The sequence below is a fragment of the Oryzias latipes genome, chromosome 6 (genome assembly GCF_053564925.1).
Source record: "Oryzias latipes strain Hd-rR chromosome 6, Olatipes_Hd-rR_3.1".
NCBI lineage: Eukaryota > Metazoa > Chordata > Actinopteri > Beloniformes > Adrianichthyidae > Oryzias > Oryzias latipes.
In genome coordinates, this window is record NC_136242.1 from 28,813,259 (window position 1) to 28,834,603 (window position 21,345).

General features: G+C 43.6%; 1 protein-coding gene across 11 annotated transcripts in view; it reads right to left on the bottom strand.

The window, feature by feature from the left end:
- Positions 1-21,345, bottom strand: part of znf423 (zinc finger protein 423) — a 171,561-nt gene that overhangs the window by 17,289 nt on the left and 132,927 nt on the right. For all 11 annotated transcript variants that reach the window (XM_078948943.1, XM_023955979.2, XM_023955982.2 and 8 more), the window contains one exon: positions 61-192. In XM_078948943.1, the coding sequence (XP_078805069.1) occupies positions 61-192 (132 nt within the window). The remainder of the gene's footprint in view (positions 1-60; positions 193-21,345) is intronic.

Sequence of the window (21,345 nt, forward strand, 5' to 3'; positions counted from 1 at the left end):
CTCTGCGTTTGCGGGTTTTTAAGGGCCGGGCGGGTGACGGCGGACGAGCGTCGAGCTCACCTGTGAAGCAGACGGGACACTTAAAGGTACCCCCCATCCCCTCGAAGCTGTGCTCGATCAGGTGGCAGAGCAGCTTGGCAGGTGAGTCAAACATCTGGTTGCACAGCTTGCACTCGTGATTGATGCCCTCTTCTGCAAACAGGAAACAGACACATGCACGTTAGAGCTGGATTAGGCCGCAAAAAGCACAAAATTCCAGATTATTTTACATGGTAACAAAACATTTGCAGCTCACAAATGTTTGTACAATTTTTGACATTTTTGACATGACATTAATTTATTTATTCCTGTTTCTTTCTCATTTTTTCATACAGATTGAGATTTATTGTTGATATAATGGAAGGAAATCATCTCCTTTTTAGTCTATAAGAACAATTTAGCATAACTTTCTGTAAAAAAGGAAAATAAACAATGAATCAGACCGTCTTCCTTTTGTAATTTCATAAACTCAGGCGGTTTTGCCCAGGCATTATTCGCATGCAGCTGTGTGGGAGGGTTGACCCGTTTGGGCTCTGCAGGTTTTTGGCCCGTGGAGGGTCATTGCACCTTTAGGCGAGCCCAGGTGTGTCTTGCAGTTCTTTGAGGCTCGTGCGGCAACATTAAGGGACATCATGAACGTACCGTTGTTGTCCATGTGGTAGGTGCATCCTAAAGTATTTGTAAGGATAATGGACGTACGAGAGATTCTGTCGTACCGCCTTATGCCACACTTGAGTCGTTAGTAAGGTGAGTGTTCTGGCTCCTCACTGATCACGTGTAAGTGTTGCACGCACACGGTGTGCACATAATATGTAAGTGCCCGTAGGACGCCTGCAGGATGCTGACACAAACTACACTCTGACTAATTTCCTACATTTTTAACAGTCAGGCTGAAAGCAAGGCACACAAGCGTATGACATGAACAGCACTAACAGGCTCCTTAGGCAGTGTGCCGGGTTCAGGGGCGTACGACGCGCCTGCGTCTCACATCCTTCGGCCTTACGTGTTGTTTAAGTGTTCGCTACGACACGCTTCCCGCAGCATGGCTGTTGATAAAAAAGTGCATGAATACTTTTGCTTTACAGGCTCACCAAGAAGTCTACAATCTTGATATTTACCCACGTTTTTGTCCGCAGACAGTCCAAACCCACCCATAAGGGCAGTTGTGAGTACGGCCTAAGATACTTTTTTATAAGGTTCGGATGGACCCAATATCTTACATCTGCATGGGAGAAATCTGATGTTTCAGCTCCTAATCCCATTTCTTTTGAAGATTACGGCAAGAATTCCAACTTTCTGCTGTGTTGTTTTTTTTCCTTAACAATTTAATCTCCTCTGCTGCTACAGTTTGTTGGTCTCAAACGCTCCCTCTGCCCGGTGCTGATATAAACCACGTCTACAGTCACTAAGCTGTCCTACAGGCTTTAGGTCTGCCTGGGAGGCCACATGCTTCTGATCGCCTTTATTTAAACTCCAGAAAGAAAGAAAAAAACGGTGGTTGGCTTTTGGGGGAAACGTGCTCACGGACACAGAAAAAAATGCATCACAAAAGCTGCAAGAAAAGTATGATTAATGAAAGTAAATCGTCAATGTGATATTCAGATTTTATGAAATGAGGTTATGCTGGTGACATGATCACAGGAATAATCCGATCCCTCCTTTAAACAAACATCAGATGCTTGTGTATTTGTGTTTAATCCGGCTAATTTCTTCTTAAACTGCTTCCAGATTTTGCTGAATGAGCTTTTTCTCTTTGTGACATAAATGCATCAGTGCTGCCCGGGCGTCTCTGAGCGTGCTCGGCCTCCATGTTTGAGTCTATTTTAGGACGACATCGATGACTTCACAGCCCCCTCGGTGAAAGGCAAGATGAAGCTGAGCGTCGCACATCACACATGTGCACCCCCCCCCCACCCCCAACTGTTGTCCTTATCACCAGTGTAACATACAGGACCAACGACCCAGTCCCCGCCCCTCAGCACACACGTACACGCTGCAGGACCGTCCTGCCTGGAGACATCAGATGGTGTCTTTGCCGGGCCAATCTGCACCCCCCTGTGGAGCGGGACACACATGCACACTCTGAGTCACACAAACACACACAGAGTGGAACACAATCTGTGTCTTCTTCTCTTTCTGACACTTATCTCATGTCCTGAGCGTGCACGCGCTCGGTACTACTTCAGCTGTGGAGCTGCGGGGGATCACGGGGTTAATAATGTCTTCAGTCATGCATCCATGACACCCATCCTGACACACACACACACACAGACACCCAGACGGGCACAGATTCCCATCTCTTTATGCCTGAAAGGCCGGCACAAGGGTGCACTAATCCCGTCTCAATGGCTGCATGTGTGCGCATGCACGTTTGCCACATGGGTTTATGTGGTCGGGACAGTGCGCCCCGTGGGCCCGATCCCAAACAAACCCTTTCAGCACACACTGAGCTCAAAGGCTGCGAGGTTGTGCGGGGCGCCAGTCTGTCCGAGGCACACTGAGGCAGATAGAGCTTCATTATCATTTAGCAGGAGATTGAAGCAGCAGGACAGAGACGCATGGAGAGACATGCAGGGGGGGGGGGGGGGGGGGGGGGGGGGGGGGGGCAGCAGCTCGTTCGATTGTTTCATCCTTTCATTCCTCAGACGTTTCTGTTCAACAGCAGAAACCTGCAACGTCTTCAGTTTAGGTGCAGCTCTCCATCAGAAGCCGCCTTCCTCTCCCACGGCCCCAGGATCAGAGGAGGCGTCCACCGTCACGTTAACACACAGACGTGCGCACAAACTGATGGAAAATAACGGATATTTCAACATTTCAAAAGAGCCAAAAATAATTAAGCCTAAAATTGCATTTCTGAGTACTTCTTTTTTCAAATTGTTGTGAATCAGGACCAGTTTGAAAAAAGTTTTCATTTGTTATGTAGAAAATACTCTGTGTGGGCCAAAAGCTCTCCGCTCTGCTCTATTCTGATGCATCCACTTCCAGTCAAATAGATCCATATACGTCTTTGTTTGCCTCGTCTGAGCAGGAATCTGGATCTAAACTGTACGGCTGGATAGCTCTAGTATAGCTCGCCATTTTTTTGTACTGGTAACGTTTGGTTAGGGCTGTGAGGGGCTGTAAGCTAGCAAAGGAGCTTGTAAACAAAGAGCTTAGTTATAGGTGATGGGAAGGGAGGTGGGGTTGCTCTGTGCCAGCGGTACTGCCCACAACTCAGAGGTGAATTACTAATGAACTACTGCAGTTCATTAGGTCAGTTTCTGCAGAAACAATGGTCTAGAACAGGGGTCGGGAACCTTTTTGGCCGAGAGAGCCGTAAACGCCAAATATTTTTAAATGTAATTTCGAAAGAGCCATACAATAATGTTGTGTCTCTTTCCCACACTGAGGCACGGAGACTTAACCTCTTTTAAAGTTCTTTATTCTGGTTACTGTAGACCGCAACAAACGCCATACAACTAATTCATCAACTCCTGAATCTCTCCTGCCGAGACGAGAGAGAGCGCTTCTCCCAACTTTATATTCACCTGCTCCCGCTCCAGCCCTCCCATTTTCCTTATTCGGCCCAAAGCTGAACCCCATTGGTCCGAATTACCTAACAACAGGCTGAGCGACAGAACTGAGAGCCAATCAGATCTCTGCTTGATGCCTTCAATGAACCCCAGAACTTTTAACGCGGCCCGAGAACCAAGTTAAACTCAGTCCGCGACAATATTTTTAAAACTAAATATACAAGTGAATGTGTGCATTTGATGTAATTTCAACATTTTTAAAGTACAATAAGTCTGTGGATCCTTTTTAATAACATTGTTATTCTGTTGCTGATAAATGATGAGTATTTCTCATGGTAGTTTTGCTGATGGTCTAGTCTGGTTGATACGTGGTGAGTTTCTGCTTCATGCAGGCGTTGAGACTTTAAACGTGATCGTAGGTCTGAATGTTCTGTAGATGTGACAAAGACTGCTCACATGCAGACATGGAGCCAAACACACACTCACACACTGCAGTGAGTGACGGGCATTGGGTTTTACGTTTTTACAATCCCTGCGCGATTCACCTGCAGTCTGTCCCCACAACCCCTCACCCCCACCCTCTGCTTTCTTCCTCACACATCCCGTCCCCGCAACTGCGCGCTCTTTCTCAGAGACGAGAGCGCGCAGTTTTAGGCACGGCAATTCACAGGTTTCCGGCTGGTAGAAACTCTGTGAAATAGATAATAGTAAACTGATAGTTTTTTCTCCAAGCACCGCTACTACTGCGCGCCTCTGGCATCGCATCGCGCCCGAAAAGGACTGGTCTAATGAAAAAAAGTAAAATTAAAGATTTGTCTGCGAGCCACAAGTGACCATCAAAAGAGCCATAGGTTCCCGACCCCTGGTCTAGAATTTGATTTTGGCTAAAAACGGCATATTCATAATTAAAAGACCACTGAGAACGCTTTTCAAATATATCAAAAAGATGATTGGAGGGAGACTTTAGTGAATGTTTATGCCCAAAAGTCAAGTGAAAAAAGGAGAACCCTCCGTTTGATGCACCAAAAAAATGTCAGAAATATTTTCGGGCTGCCACCATTATGTTTTAGACTTTTAATTTTAAGTTTTTAGGTATAAAACTGCAAATAATTTATGTCTAAATCGAGGTCTGCAATCCTTAACACTTAAAAAGCCATTTGGGTGAATTTCTTACTTACTGTAACAATAGGAGCCACAAAGTCTGACCTCAATCTTTAGAAAAATAAGACACTCCTTTGTCTTTTTGTTATTGTTACTACTATAATAACTATGAATAAACTGTTGTTTTTTTCTGCAAAAATACAACATAACGAGAAAATACCATTGTTTCCTAAACATGACGTAGTTTTTAAGTCGTCCTTTCAAAATAAAAGACAACTTAATAATTCAAAAAGTTAATTGTCTACGAGTTCAAACTGAGTTCTTAAATGATTTTTTTATCACAAAGGATCATTTCAATGCAGCAAAAGTTGTAGCAGGTAGTGTGATGTCAGCAGTGATTAAAAAAAACAATGACAAGCAGTTCATTTGACTATTATTGGTGCATCTAAGCCATTCAGTCATGAACATTGTACAACTCTGGTAAACTATGAAGCCACAATGTTTGTGTTTGTTGAAGCATTATGACTTCCAAATTCAGGAGTGTCATGGATCGATAATATACAAATAAAGTTTTACTTATCAGTCCGTTTTGTTTTGCTTCAAACATCTTTTAGTCCTAAAAGGCCACAATGGAGGGCTGAAAGAGCCACATGTGGCTCCCGTGCCTCAGGCTGTGGATCCCTGGTCTTCTTCTTTCTCTTTTGGCTTTTCCCATCAGGGGTCGCCACAGCGAAACAACCTCTCTTTCGAGGATGAGTCGCATGGTTAACTTGGCAATGTTTTACGCCGGATGGCCTTCCTGGCGCAACCCTCTCAATTTATCCGGACTTGGGACCGGCACAGAAGCAGAGAAGGGAATAGGGAGCAGCCCGGATTCGAACCCTGGTTTCACGGACGGAAGGCGCCGCAAACCAGCACGAGCTAAACTGGCTCCCTGCGGATCCCTGGTCTAAATAAAAAAAAGTACTTTTAGAGATTTAAAACAGTCTGGGTCGATCTGCCACTTCCACACAGAGCTGCAGTCTGTGGTGGAGCTGCACAGCCGGGTTTCCTGCCGGAGCAGAATCCCCCAAAACCGTCAGACTCATGTTTGTTTGTCAGGCGTCCATCAGGGTCCATAATTGTTTGTCATTTGCTCGCGTGCAGCCGTGCTTTTGTTTTTAGGTGATCTGAACGATGACAGCTGACTGAAGCTCAGCAGAGCAGTTTACGTGACTGCAGAAAAAAAAATGAAATGAGTGAAAGACACAGAGAGAAGTGTGGGGGGCAGCGAGGTGCTGAGGGATAATTGGGCCATCCGGAACAAGGGCGTGGGGAGAGGCCTCCAACGCCTCTGCGTGTGTGTCCCATGAAAGAGCTCTCTTTTCTGACAAACGCCTGGTTTTGATCAGTGTGTGTGGGGACGGCCGTCCCCCTGTGAGACCCGGCTCGCGCACGAGCGTGTGCACGCGGCCCATGGTGAGATGACAGAGTCGCCGAGCGTCCCGCCGTCACGCTTTGTCTCGCCGAGCGCATTTGATCCTTCTGCAGACACACACACACAGCCCTGGGAGGCCACGCTGGGACGGGGGACCCAGCAGAGACGGGGACGAGGCACAATGAACGGAGGTGAAGGTTAGCTCGACAGCAGAGTGACACATTCTGCTCTTATATGCACAAAATGCATGTTTTTCCGTTATTTTAGTCACTTTCTTTCCAAATTTCTTCCATGAGAAACAACAGAAACAGTCCTGTTCTAATGATCAGGACGTGACTGTGACACACGTCAGGTCTAACCGCTCTTCACCTGTGCACGCCTCCTCCACAGAAAAGATCACAAAGCAAACAAGCACAAAGAAGGAGTTTAATGTGCACATCTGCAGCAGCCAGGATCTGCAGGGAAGCCGCCTGCAGCGTTCAGATTCAGCCATCAGAGATCATCACCTGGCTGTGGCACAAAGCTGCGTCCACCGCCTCGTTAAAAGTCCTGAAGGAGAACGGCGCTAAAGGTAACGCCGCTTTCCGCCAGGTGGCTAAACTTCTGCTGCAGAAACAGAGAAACGCTTTCACGTGGACGCAGAGTTGCCATATCTGAATGGCAATTTCAAGCATAAAATCATCATCAATTCTACCAAACTCAATAAAAGCAGCTGGGGGGGAAAAAAAACTCCTTTTAACAAATTAACTAGCTAAACAAAATTATTAAAGAGGTGTGTTGTAATCTCAGTGATGATAAAGTAACTTTTGTTTATTAAAGTTATTTTTGTGGTACAATTAATAATTTTCAAGAGGTAAAATTGAGGGCCAAAGTCCCAGGTGTCCCATTAACCCAGGTGTTCTCATGTTGGACATTCTAAACGTTTGATTGACAGATCCTTCCGAGGCCGCTGTCAAGTGGCAGGGGTGTGGCCTTCCAACAAGCTCATTCCTGATTGACCAGAGTGGTTGCCATAAAAACTTTGACCCAGACAGCTTTCTGGTTCCAACATGGCGGTGTCCGTACCGTAAGAAAAAAATGTCAACTGAATCGACTCCACTTCATTGAAACTTAAGTCATTTTCCATGTTCTCCCTTAGTCACTTGATGACTGAGTGAGTGGATTGTTGGAGCATTATGGGTACTGTAGTCAGGATCCTGGTGTAGTGATACCTACTTTGCTTCAATTGTTTGTGAACTAGTTGAATAAAGTTTGACCTATCTGACTGCACTTTACGTTACTCTAAAAATTCAGAACGTTTTAATTTTCCTTCAACCAAAGAGCCTCAGGGTGCAGACCGCTGACCTAAACTCTAAGGATGTGTCCAGATTCCCTCACTACTCCCTAAATACTAAAAAACTATTTATAGAGCAATTCCAACATCGTGCTCACTCGTTTTTTTTATGTTTAAAGGCAAATATGCCGTCACAGATTTCCCCAAGTAAAATCTAATCAATACAAACATTTTACAAGGACTTTTTATGAACACTGTCATCTACAATAAAAACTTGGATGGTTTATTAAAAAAATAAATAAACCACCAAAATGCATGATGGTTTATATTCACCTACCTAGTGAGCATTGATGCACACAGGTTTTCACAGAGACTTCTGGGAGATATCTAGGGCACAATTGTAGATTTGGAAACAACCTAAGGCGTCGTGGTTAGCGGTCTACCATTAGTTGGTTGCTTTCAGGTGTTTGTGTCTAAGGTCAGCGACCTCATTGTTAAGTTCACAAACCAACATTTGTTCTGACCGGAGAACATTTTGGCAGATCTAACCCGGCCCATTCAACCCTGAGTGCTGAGGTAGAAGCAGGGAGGTGTTGGTTCTCACCTGCAGCATCCTTGGACACGACCACGGACTGAAACCGACGTGTGAAGAAAGCCGGACGACAGAGGGAAGAAAGCAGGAAACAGTCCTTTGAAAGTGACGGAACATGCCGAGCAGGCCGAAAACCTCACGATTCCTGATTCTTTAGGTCCTAATCGACTTTATTAGACTGGATGTGGAGATGGGGGGGCACTGCGGCCCGACTCATCATTACGATTCCAGTGCAGCACACTCCTCCTCATTGTTCGTGCTGTCCCTCCACCTCATTCCCTCTCATTACCCGCCTCTATCTCTCTGCTAATTGACACCCCCCCACCCCACTGCATGGACACACATCCCTAAACCCTCTCGAAGCTTGGGTGCCCCCGCCTTCCCACCCCACCTTGATGAGCTTCCCTCTGTCTCTGTATGGGGTCCCCTGGGTCCCCCCCCCCTCCATTACTGCCCTTCCATGCTCCTGTCAGTGCCCCCCCCACACACACATCCATCCGTAAAACTACAAGGGGAGCGAGTGTGAGCGCAGCGGCATGTGCGCTCAGTCCCCGGTGGCATGGAGGCCGAACAACAAGCGGGGCGATTGATGAGGAGAGAGGCGGACGAAGGGAGGAGAGGAGCGGCGGGATGGAGGGAGCGGCACAGGCGCCGGGAGAAAGAAAGGAGAGAGCGGCGGACGGAGGGAGAAGGAGGAGTGTGCACCTCTCTAGGGGGGGCTAGCTCAAGGTGTGTTACCATGGCAACCAGGGGCGAGTGCACCGCTGGTGTTGGACTGGGGTGGGGGGTGTGTGTGTGTGTGTGTGTGTGTGGGGGGGGGGGGGGGGGTGATACAGGGTAGGAGGGTGAGCTTGACCCGTTGGTAGTGCGGGGGCTGAAAAAACACAAACACACACACACAAACACAACCTGCTGCAGTGCTGGAAGGGTCCCAAGAGTGCCCCCACCTTTACTCGCCCTCACACACACACATACACACACACACAAACACACACACAGAAAGAATGCTGCAGTACCGAGGTCCCGTGAGGATCTAACACCCACACACACTCTCCCGCCCTCCCCGGTCTCCATTTTCCCTCTCTATTTCTATCACTCTCTCCGAGGTGATTGTTAGATTTGTCATTATTTGCGCTCGCCTCGCTCCGCCATGCAGATTCCCGCTGGTTCTGATGGACCCGTCTCATCCAGGCAAAGTCCACAAAAAAAAACGTTCAGCTCAAAAAAAAAAGGGAAACACTTTAGTCACAAAGTACCAAAGGAGCTCTGATTGACGTTCATTATCCACATAGCAGCACTGTTCAAAAACTAGCAACCTTTATTCAGTCGACAAGTCCCCAAATTCTTCAGCTACAAGGTTTTTTTTCTCTCTTTGACAATCAGCTGCTTTAGCTAATAAGATATTTACACAAATATTTAAAAAATTACGTTTATTTATGGAAGGATTTTTGAATCAACTGCTGTTATTACTTTAAAGCTTTTTCGCTTTAAACAACAAAACAATTGTTCACACATCAGTAGATTTCGTCAGCTAAACTTGAATTACTGTATATAGGGAGGGAAATGCAAGGCTTCTTTGGTTACTTTTACTGATCAAAACTACTGAGGCATGCTGCAGGGTGGTTACTGGCAAGAAGACGTCTAAGTAGGTACACTGGTAAGTGTTTATGACATGTAGATTGTCGGAAAAAAAGTGAGAAGCAATGTGTATCACGTTAAAAATGGGCTTAATCAGCCTGAATTCATCCGATTACATTTCAATGAGGTAATGTGTCTCATTGTTGTTGTGGTTATGGCATTGTTTTAAGAGAAATCTGTGAAGGAACTACTAGCTTTAAGGATGACGACACAGCAGCGTGTGCTGCGTAACGAGACACAGAAAAGCATGTGAAACGCGTTTTCAGCAGTGCTAAAATACACTTTGAAAAAAAAGTAAAAAGTTGGAGCCTATTTTCCTCTTTGATAACCCGACAACCGTTGCTTTAACATCTGTTGCTACATTCAATATTGAGTTTAGATCATGTGACCACTGGCTGCGGTGGCCGTTTTGGTCCGGTTGTTCCGCTTCGAGGACAGATTGTATACAAACTAAGGAATCTCAGAGTGAACCGAAGCTCAGTCCGACTTAAAACGAACCGAGACCACCTCAAAACTAACTCTGGTTCACCTTAACCCTTGTGCTATCTTAGATGACCCCACCCTTACATTGACGTGTTCTCCCTACCATGACAAAGGTGGATAAAGGTGGAAAGATTTCATGTAGTCCATGGACACCAGTGAAGATCACAAATCATTGAAAAAAAAAAGGTTCAGCGCACTGTCTAGTGGGTCTAGGTGACCCAACTCCCATTGTTAAAGTGCCTAGGATAGCACAAGGGTTAAGCTAACCAAATGTATCCAGTCTCAATACACCCTAAAAGTAGGGGGTTTCGCGTCTAACGTTCCAAGCGTTTGATTGACAGATTTTCCCTAGCCCGCTTTCAGTGATAGGGGTGTGGCCTTCTAACATGCGCTCGCCTGATTGGAGAGAGCGGTTGCCATAGAAATGTAGATGGACCAATCACAACTGCCTGGTTCCAACATGGCGACGGACATATTGCGGAAAAATGCCGCCTGAATTGACTTCAATCAGCTGAAACTGGAAGCAAGGCATTTTCTACGTCCAGTTATTATACAGTCAACGGTTCCAGGTAGTCAAAGTATTTTTTTTGGACACTTTTGAATAATCCTACTTTCTGACTGAGATTCAGACGGTTAAAAAAGGCCAATCCCACCCAAAAGGTGGTTATGACTTTTACAGAAATATGTCTGATCCTGTGGCCACGCCGTTGACTTCAACACTAAACGTGTGGTTCCACATAAACCCAAACTGCTGAATCCCTATAGCTGGACGGACAAAAATGCAAGTTCGAACCTTTTTTTTGACAATAATTTCCCTTCAAGTGTGACTGATAAAGAAAGATTGCAGCCTGTAGCAACTGTGAAAACTCCTGCACACACACAAATACACAAACAAACACACAGGCACATTTTTTATTGGCAGCCACGAGCAGCATATGGCGATGACCAGTTTGTGCACAAATTGAGCATATTTGTGTAGTGCATGAGAGCATGTGAGTCTTGGAAGGAGACCGTGTGTGTCTGAGTGAGTGTGTGCGTGCAGCAGCTTGGATTTTCCCTATCAGATTACATAACAGTAGGAAGCTGGAGCGCTCAGCCGTTTCCAGGCCAAAAGCCTTCCGACTAACACACACGCGCACATGCGCACACACTGGTTCCTCATCATCGTCTCACACTTTCACTTTGGTGCGTATTACACAACACAACCTCATTAACTTCAAACACAGCATGTTTCCATCTCCAGATACTTATAACTTTGTGTTTGCAATAGTTTTCCAAGAGATTTTAGGAACGAGCGGCTGATTTGTAGATATTTGACATTTTATTAAAGGTTTTTAGTGATCCTTAGTTGAGTTAATCACTTTCCTGTAATCTATTCCATGGCTCATCTCAAAAAATTAAACATGTTTATTCATTTGTAGTTTTTAATTTTAGTTTTCCTCCTGTTTATCGATCTGACCTTGACCAAAGAACAAAAAATATGGATGTTTCCTCCTGCTTGAAAAATAAACATTACACATTTTAATGCACCAGGTCAACAAAATAAAAAGCATTTAGGTAAATACGGAGAGTTTTTGGCTATTAGAAGAAGCTGCATTAACACTTTTAATGAGACTTTGATTTTCAAAGAGCAGATGTGTTTGGACTTTTCTTAGATAAACTCACAGAGAACGCGTAACACACACAAACACACAGGGATGCAGACACACAAACACGGCTCCTTAGCAGGGATGAGAATAATGAATGCAGAGAATATTTGTGTTTTGAATCTTAATTGAAAGCTCACAAGTGGTCAGAAGGGAATAAGCTTAATCAGTGCGTGTGAAAAACACAGCAATGCACAAGCACACAGGTACACACTGGATTCCATCAACTCCGGGAAAGGTGACGTACCTGTCCATCAAGCCAATCACACACCTTTATTTTTAGCTTTTTCTGCTCTATGAAACAAAAGCCAGGCTTGCCTCCAAGCACAGACAACTTCTTTGTTAGGCCTACAGGGTGTCTAAATTAAAAAATTTAAAGATATTTACATTTCTGCACCTCAGAAGCATGAGTTCACCGCTATTCACCACGGCAACAGCAATCAAGGCTCTGATCCAGTCGTCAAGGTGATGAAGAGCATGTCACCCCTGGCTGCTTCTCTTTTCCTTAGAGTGACTGGATCCTTCTCCTCTTTATGGGTTTTCATCAGGATCTCTGACATCCCCAAATCCAAAACGATTCGCTTTGTTGGAAAAAGAAAACCTGCGATGTTCAACTAGCTGACCTTTGATGACCCTGAGATAGGACTCACAGTGTTATCATTTTTGCATTTGGGTGAATTTATGAGCGGGAGCAAGTCTGTTGTCTGAAAGGGACAAATACAAATCAGAGCTAAATTTGACACTTGGGCTCAAAACAACGAGATCTAAAGAGAACTTCATATGATCCCTGATGTCCAATTTAAGAAAAAATGTGACATTAAATAGAGCATACCGTTCTGCCAGCTGGACACAAAAATAACTAACATACATCATGTAAAAACCAAAGAAATAAACAAACAAGCTCTAACATCATCCTTAGGATTATGAAACGCAGAAAATGAAGTCAGAAGTGAGACGAGGATACTGACCGGACTTTGCTCTGCCCACCCCAACCACATGCTCAAAATAGCCGGAACAAAGTAAAGTGATCTTTTTTTTTAACCATTTATTTTCGCTTGAATAAAATAAAAACAATTATGAAGGTGAAGGAAACACACAACATGTTTGGTCCAAACAAGATTACTTTAAGATTTCTCAGTTCATAATTGCTCCAGAGCAGGACAGGCCAATGGCTTAAGCTTATATAGTGCTTTTCGAACTACCGTACAAGGACAAAGTGCTTTACAGACACATTCACCAAGTCACACACACATTCACTCACTGGTGGCGGCTCTGCTGCCAAACACAGGCGCCTGCCTACCACCAGAGGTAAGGTGGGGTTCAGTGTCTTGCCCAAGGACACTTCGACTCATGGGCGTGCAAGGCGGGAGTCGAACCTGCAATATTACCATCATGGGTCGACCGCTGCACCACAGCCGCCCCTAAGAATGTTATGTAAAACTCCCGAATGCAAAACTAAGAATGTTATGTAAAAAAGACTAAAGTTCAGGAACATGTGGAGCATCTTTACATAGATACAATCTTTGCTTTGGTCAAAGGAAATTTGCTGTAAATTAAGAAATATCCCAAATATCCAGACATCCCTGGAATCTATAGAATATCTGTCATTTTAATCTAATGTGGAAAGGATTTACATTTATTTTTGTACTTACAGTAAGTGTGAGTAAAAATAAAGTAAATCATGTTAATTTTAACTCGTCATGCTGCATGTGAGCTGTCATTAGTATGTTAATGTGATCAAATCACACCGGGATTTTCAAACTCACAATAATTAGTTTCTGCTTCACCTGCTTTCAACATAAGTACTGAGGCTGGAGTAACTTTCTTTCAGACTTAGACCGTTCAATACATATTTTTAAATGAAATTTAGGAAGTTTTACATCAAATCTTCATTTTAAAGACTATTCTAAAGGTGTGTGCATTTTTTTTAGATTTCCTAATGTTATAATTTTGACTGTGAGGGAGGGGGGAAACTGTATCAGAGGAGCCAGAAGCCCCCCAACCAGATCATTAAAAATAACATTACTTTAACTGGCGACCCTTACAGTAACGATTTTTTAAGATTTTTTGTTTTTACAATTCTGAACACTATTGGGTAAGTTGTATAATATCCGCTTCTGTCTGATGATGTCAGCCAAGTTCCTCTCAAACGCTAAAGAACTGTAACCTTTGGCTATTCCTGATCTGAACCCGTCTTTGTGTTAAAATCTTCACATTTTTGTCACTAACCTCTTTCACAGACAAAAGCAACACAACAGCAGTGAGGACTTACCAGAGTAAAGACGGTGACAATAAGGAGATCAGTGTAGACAAACAGGTTTTTAAGAGTTCTGCCCTTTTATTTATATAATGGTTGCTAAGGAAAACTTTAAATTTCCTTAAACGCACACATACAAGAATCACTACACAAACTTTCAGCATCTTACATGAAAAAAATTGTATGGTTGCTAAGGACCATTCAACCAACTAAAACCAACAAATTTTTATTTATTTATACTTTTATGTGGTCAATGTCTGATTGGAAGATCGCAGAATCAGGTCCCGTCTTGCCCACCAATGTGTCCTTGGGCAAGACACTGAACCCCACGATGCTTCTGGTGGTTCTAGGTTGGCGCCAGTGTTCAACGGTGGAGCCGTCATCCGTGCGTATATGTGTGTGTGCTTGGGTGAAAGTAAAGCGCTTTGGATCTTCAAGGAAGGTAGTGAAGCGCTATATAAGTATACGCCTCTCATCTGTCTGCCCAGCTGTTGGACAGGACAAGTTTAAAAAAAAAAAAAAAAAAATAAAAAAAAATAAGTATACGCCTTTTATTTTTCAGATGGAGGCTTACACTGCTTTTAAACATTCCCCTTATCTAGACATCTGACTTAAAGGTACAGAACTCCCATCTTGGGGGCTTGGTAGTATTTGCTGAAGGAACCTTCAAATGGTTTTATCTATCAGGAACTCATAAAAGTAGGTGGTTTAGATTTGTCAGTCCTGGTAGGTGGACCCAAACGCAGGAAACTCTGACATTTGATGAGGATTGATCAAAACCAAGAATCCAAAACAAAAACAAAAGCACAGATTCTTCAGAGTTAATTAAAAGAAGACTGAGTTTTTGCAAAAAGCCTGCAGAACCGTCTTTCTGTGGTCAGCGGAACCGCAGAGAGGTCGATGATGAAGCTTTCACAGCTCATTCTGTGTGGACGAAAGCCGTTGACATAAACAGGTACATCAACAGATGAAGGTTTCTTTATGGACTAAAACATATGAGAAATTTGTATGTATGTTTATGTACCTCTGACTAATCCGACCCTGCTGTTTACTGGTCTGTGTGTCTGGGAGTGTGTGTGTGTCCCAAGTCTATCTCTACTTATGTGTGTGTGTGTGTTTCTTTAATCTGTTCTCCCAGGGGGAGTCAGAGGGAGCTCGCAGGCTTATCCTCCCTGCATCTCTGCATCCAAATACCACTAAAAAGCCAATCTCCATTCCACAACAACAACATCAATGCACACATGTTCAAACACACACAGGCTCACACAGAGGAGAGGGACCTGGGGGACACGCTTAATTTTCTATTCACCAAAACCTAAATGCACCTGTCCTGCACACGCAGCCTTCACCGTTTGCAATCATATCTAATACAGCTGTAAAGGATCTGATTGAAACAAAACCGAAATCATTTTCCAGCTTCCAATCCCGAGTTTGGAAATTTAAGAATCTAAAAAGATCCAAAAAAAATTAAGAAAGAATGGAAATACTGAATTTTACACACTCTGTGGACTGGAAATCTGATAGAGGAGGAAGAGGGAGGAAGGAGGAGCAAAGCCAATAAGAGCTCACAGCAGGATGCTAATAATGCAGCTCCAGCTGTTCCAGTTAACCTGCAAACTGCCCATCTGGACCCGGAGAGGAGAAAAGACGATGAAGGACTGAAGGCTTCTTCCGTCAAACATCAGAAACTGCTCCCGTTTCTGCAGCCAGAAGATGGAAATCCAACTAGAAAATCACTCATTTTCACAAAGCATCGACCTGCAGGGACGGACACACAACCACACACAACCATACAGCGAGTGTGACCTTGGTCCAGCCCGTCTGTCTTTGCCCCCTGCCCTGGCCAGCTACATCTCCCACCGAGTCACCCTTCCTGTCTCTCCCTCTTACACACAGACACGCTTCGCAGTGGCGCACCAATCCGTGCCAAACCGAGCCACGCTGTGGCCATGAAAGCGCCGCAACACACCCAGAAGAACACCAGAGCGCAGAGCGGAAAGCAAGAGGAAGAACGGATCTTTTTTATCGATTCCAAAAAAACTTACACAATCGGAACACACTTTAACACACAGCCTGCCCTGGAGTGCACACACACAAACACAACACCATGCTAATGAAGACACTAAATCACTACCAGGTCATGAGTGGGAAAGCCTGCCAGATACCTGCAACCATGGCTGGAGACCTCTATCACCCACACAGCACGCAAATGTGTGTGCTTGTGTGTGTGTGTATATGTGTGTGTGGGTGGGCGGTGTAGTTAGACTGGGCATGCCTGTTGGCTGTAAACAAAAAGCCTTAAAAACAGTTTTTTTTTCCATCACAAAATGAAACTAAACTAAAAAAAATACAGCTTTTTTTTTGTTTTAAGTCAGACTTTTGTATTTCTGACTTCTGCAGCAGCTTCGCTCCTGTGGTTTGCAGCCCACAGGTTCCCTCATTGTTCGGCAGAAATCAACCCAAAGGTTTCTTTCTGTTGAAACGTGCTGAACTGAAGGTGCGCCAAAACTTCAGAACAGCTAATCAAGGCAACATTTGAGAGAAAAAAGGTGCGTCCAGCTGCGTGGAAAAGGTAACGACAAAGCCGGCAGTAGTACAATCAAGCCTGAAAGGCCGGCTGCAGCGCGAAGAGCGCCGCACATCACCCGATCCAAGCCTGGCGAGCCGCGTGACCTTGTGAGATTGAGCAGCAGTATAATCTGATTACGTCCAATTACAGAGGAATGATTTTGTCTCTGGGGCTTCGCTAATTACAGGTGTGAGTTAAAGGATTATGGGAGACACCAACACAGAAACTCCTCAAATACAGAAGCAGTTGAACCGATTAGCTAGAAAAACACTTCCGACTTTAAACTAAATAAATAAATAAAATCGCTGCCCTTTACACTAAGAAAAAGAAGAACAAAAATAACCTTATTGCAAAAGTAAAATCGTCAAAATTGTGAGATTAATCCTAATTAATCCCACCTCCCTGAGGAGTCATGCAGATGATCAAGCAGAGGCATCATTTTGCTCTAAAGCCACCGATAGCAGAAGAAAACCCGCTTCCAGCACAGAATATTAACATTGCAGTTACTTTGTGGCTCCACACAAACAGATTTTTTACTTGTGCCAGCCTCAAATACAAACAAATAAATAAATAAGCACAAAGTTATTAATTATTCTGAGGGTGTAATCAAAAATACATGTGTTTAGAGGTTTGTGCTGTGGAGTGCATGAAGACTCTGCAGCGTCCCAAAAGAAAAGACAAAGAGGCAAAAAGTGACAAAGCTCCAATGTTTGAGCAAAAACAAAGAGCTGATATTGCAAAATTGAGGTTTTTTACTAAAGAGGAGAAATTGCTCGTGCAGAGGTCAAACACTTTGCAGGTTTAGCAGTAAAAATTCTTAATTTTTGTATCTCCCAGCATCTCCAGTCCTTTAATCTGAGAAGAACCCTGACTGTCTGATGCTTGGTTCACACTGGGCTAAGAAACACATGCATGAGCAACCGCTTCCAATAATAAGTCTATCCAAATGCACACATCATATGCATGTTTTGGGCTTCTGTGCTCAAAACCCGCATTCACATGTCACTAAAAAAGTTCTTTAATCTGTTTTCTGGCCATAAATACAAAATGTGTGGCACTTGAAAGCATGTCGAAAGTTAAACCAGTTAAACTTTGACCAATTACGGACCTGAGCGCCAGTTGGTTACTAATTATTAATATCGTCATTCCTTATTCCACAGTTTAACCTGTTTGGTTAATTTGATCAGTTTAAATGACTGGGACTATGACTGGGATGCAGCAGAAGAGAAAGAAAATATTTCAGACGGAGGAAATAAGACACGAGGAGGAAATGAACTTTAGACTTTGTTTTGTTGAAACAAACTTTTGCTTCATCATCTGCAAATATATTACTCTCCTTTGCCGCTGCAGTTGAAGTCATCACCATGACAACGCATCTCACCACGTGTCACATAGTCCGCTTTTTGTGAAAACCTAAATAATTACAGGATTAAAGTACAACAAATTATTGGATACATCTTTCTTTCGTAAGTGACCATGGTATAAGGGGGGATAATGCCCTCTGAGGTGTTCATTATCAGGAATTTCCAGAACTACCGGAAGCATTGCGTTGGATGATTAAGCCTTCCACATCATCTGCTAATTTCTGATCATGGACACCTCATCGAGCATTATCCTTTACATAGTTTCTCCCTGTTACTGAGAGCTGGGAGCAGGGAGCTTGTGGACCGCCCAGCATATTTTCTACGTCACAAATAAGTCCTTTTTCCAACGGCATTTTTTCATCTGCTCCTGTTTCACAATACTTTGCATAAATAAATACTAATTTGGATTTTAAGCTTAACTTTCACATTCTATGTCCTCCATCATCAGAAAAGTGGCATAAGAGCATTTTAAAAACACAATTTTCATTGGAGTGGGTCTTCAATACGGAAATCTCCAAATATACCTATCATCGACCCTACCTGTGTAGTGTGTAGGTAAACAGAACAATACCTTCAATACTTGAGCATGTTTGATCCCAAATAGCTTACGTTTGAGACGTCTGAGCCATTAAAGTAATTGTAATGCAGACATAACCGGCGTCACGTTCCCAGTTCTTATTGTCCTTTGTTTGTTTATGTACCATAAGCATCCTGTATCACAGAGATGTGTAGATATTTCCAAGCACTCAGGTTAAACGCGGCGTCTCCATCTCTGTAAAGGCATCATGTTATACCATTAATTACATCTGACTCCTGTGTGAGTCTGCAACGCGTCCCTGCAGGCTCGAGTAGGAAAAGTGGGGTTCAAAGACCCCCTGCTGCAATGCTAAATCAATATTAATTCATGCATACACACGTGCGCGCTCACACAGGCGCACACACAGATCCAACAAAGGGATGCAGTGGTTGGAGGGCATTGTTTCGCTCCTCTCCTTCCTTTCCTTCCCACTCTCCAAACTTCCACAGCTTCATCGTTCTCTCCCTCGCCTCCGCACTCTTCCTCCCTGGATTTTAGCCATAACTCTTCATCTTCTGGATGCACAGTCCTCTGACACTGCTGTACATTTAACTGTGCTTGTTCTCTCATTATTCACCTCCTGCTGTTGTTCCTTAAGCTAGTCTGTTATTTCTTTATACTTTGCTGCTGCAAGCGCGCAGTTGGAGATCTGAAGCTTCAGGATGGACCATCGTCTGTTTGCTTAGTTCAGTCCCTGGTTCTGTTCTGAGCCCGTTTCAATGTAAGAGTCTTCATTTCCATTTGTTAGAACCGTTATGTAGGATAAAATTAAGTAATTTTCCAGCATGATTTACGAAAAAGATCAAATAAAATCAGATAAAGGTAAAAAAAAAAGCCTTCCTTTAAATTGCACCCATTCCTTTTCTCAAATGTATGCCGGAAACCATGGTTACCCCAAAGAAACTCATCCCTCCCAGTTCTGTAATGTGATGATTTGACTTGATGTGGCTGTTCTGTGTCGTCTTCCTGACTGCAATGGTTCAAAAAGACAGATGTCAGAGTGAGATGGATCCTTGATGAAGCTGGTGGTTCTCTTGTGGCAATTATGGCTTTTCAGTTTCCCCAAAGCAGAAGATGATTCTCTGAGCTTGTTATTTACCCCCTGCAGCCATTTTGTTTTAAATATTGCAGAGCTATCATGAACAAAATCTTCACCTTTTTTTTTTTTTTTACTTTGCTTGTTCCCCTTTTTTCTATCATAATAAATGCTTGTTGTAGCTGGAGCCGACAGAGCATGTTCTAATGTACAGAGGTACAAACGCCTCATAGAATGAAAACACCAGCATTCAGAAAAAAAACTACACTACAAATTCAGAAAAATCTGTTTTTTTAAATGTGCTAATAAGCGAGTAACGATGAAGAAAAACCTTTCATTGAGATTATTTTAAGCCCCATGTTTTAGCATACCTCTACAGCATACTGGTATGTTGTAGAGATGCAACAATTTACCTTTTCCCAGTGTTTTTACCCACCATAACATGGTTGTGTCTTCATTCTTTTCTTGATTTTTCAGCCACATGGAACAGGTTGCATAATTTTCCATAGAAATCTTTGCTGAACAAGTTGTATTTGCCAAGTACTCCTGACTGTTGAATGGTAAAACGTTTCAACAAAAGAAGATTTTCAGTCCAGATGCCATTCGTCGACTTTGGACTTGTGTAACTTGCAGAGCTTATTGTATATTTTTGTGTTTTATTGCCAAAACTGTTAAAATATCAAGTTAGTCAAGTGACATGAGTCTATATGAAGAAGGGCTCAGGCCTAAATCTATAGCACTGTCAATTGTCTTTAGTAATGGCAATTCATAAAAAGATTTATGCTTCAAACATTTAATAATTCTCTGGGGAGATTTCATAACATGAGGTTTTGATCAGAGCCATCCTGTCTGAGAAGTAAGCCTGTTGGAGTTTGCTAGAACACAGTTCAGGTTATAAATGTGAATCTATCTGTGAATTACACTTTTAGCTTTTTGACACAAGAATGGTGAAGAGCCGACGCAGAGGTGTCAGACTCCAGGCCTCGAGGGCCGACATCCTGCTGGTCTTTCAGAAATCCGGCGCTAGTTGCTGCTGATTACCTGGATCAATGAAAATCTACAACGGCAGTCTAGTTAGTAGCTCAGGTTAGTTGGAAAACCTGTAGGACACCGGCCCTCGAGGCCTGGAGTTTGACACCTGTTCTCTAGATGCAACACCAACCCATCTATGAACCTTATCCTAATTACCTTGACTCAAGCTCAAAGATGCAGATATTTTTCTTAAGAGCTTCGTACTCAGTAGCACATGAGGATAACAGGACCTGATCATCAGAAAAAGGAAAGAGATCCCCCTTACGGGTATGGCCTGGTGTGTCTAAGCCTGAGGTTCAGGTTTTTTTTTTGGAGACAATGAACTCCAGAACATCAAGCTGCTTTTGTCTCGACAGAACTGATACTCAAAGCCAAAAATCAGTTTAGTGACCAAAGTTTGAACATCAGACCTCTAGTTAGTTCACCAAATCCTCCTCCCGAATGGCCCTCCTGCTGGTTGTAGGCATGTAGGGGGTTTACCGAAATGCCTCACTGTGGTTCAAACGTTTCCACCACAAACTGGTCAAGCTGTCAAACAGGCAGGTTCACTTTGTTGTGTCAGACTGTCGCGGTGGTGTCCGACACTTCTGACGGGGCGACGACATCGCTTAGGACTCTGCTCATTCAACGGTGCATGAACGCCAACAATTATGGGTTGAATCATGCATGCACACTTGCTTGTATTAACTGGAGCGCACACACTTACACACGCAAATAATTGACTAATTTGTTGGTACGCAACAGCTGGAGTTGGAGCCACGTCGCCTCCGCCCGTGTCGATTTTACTAATTGCCTCTCCACCCAACCAT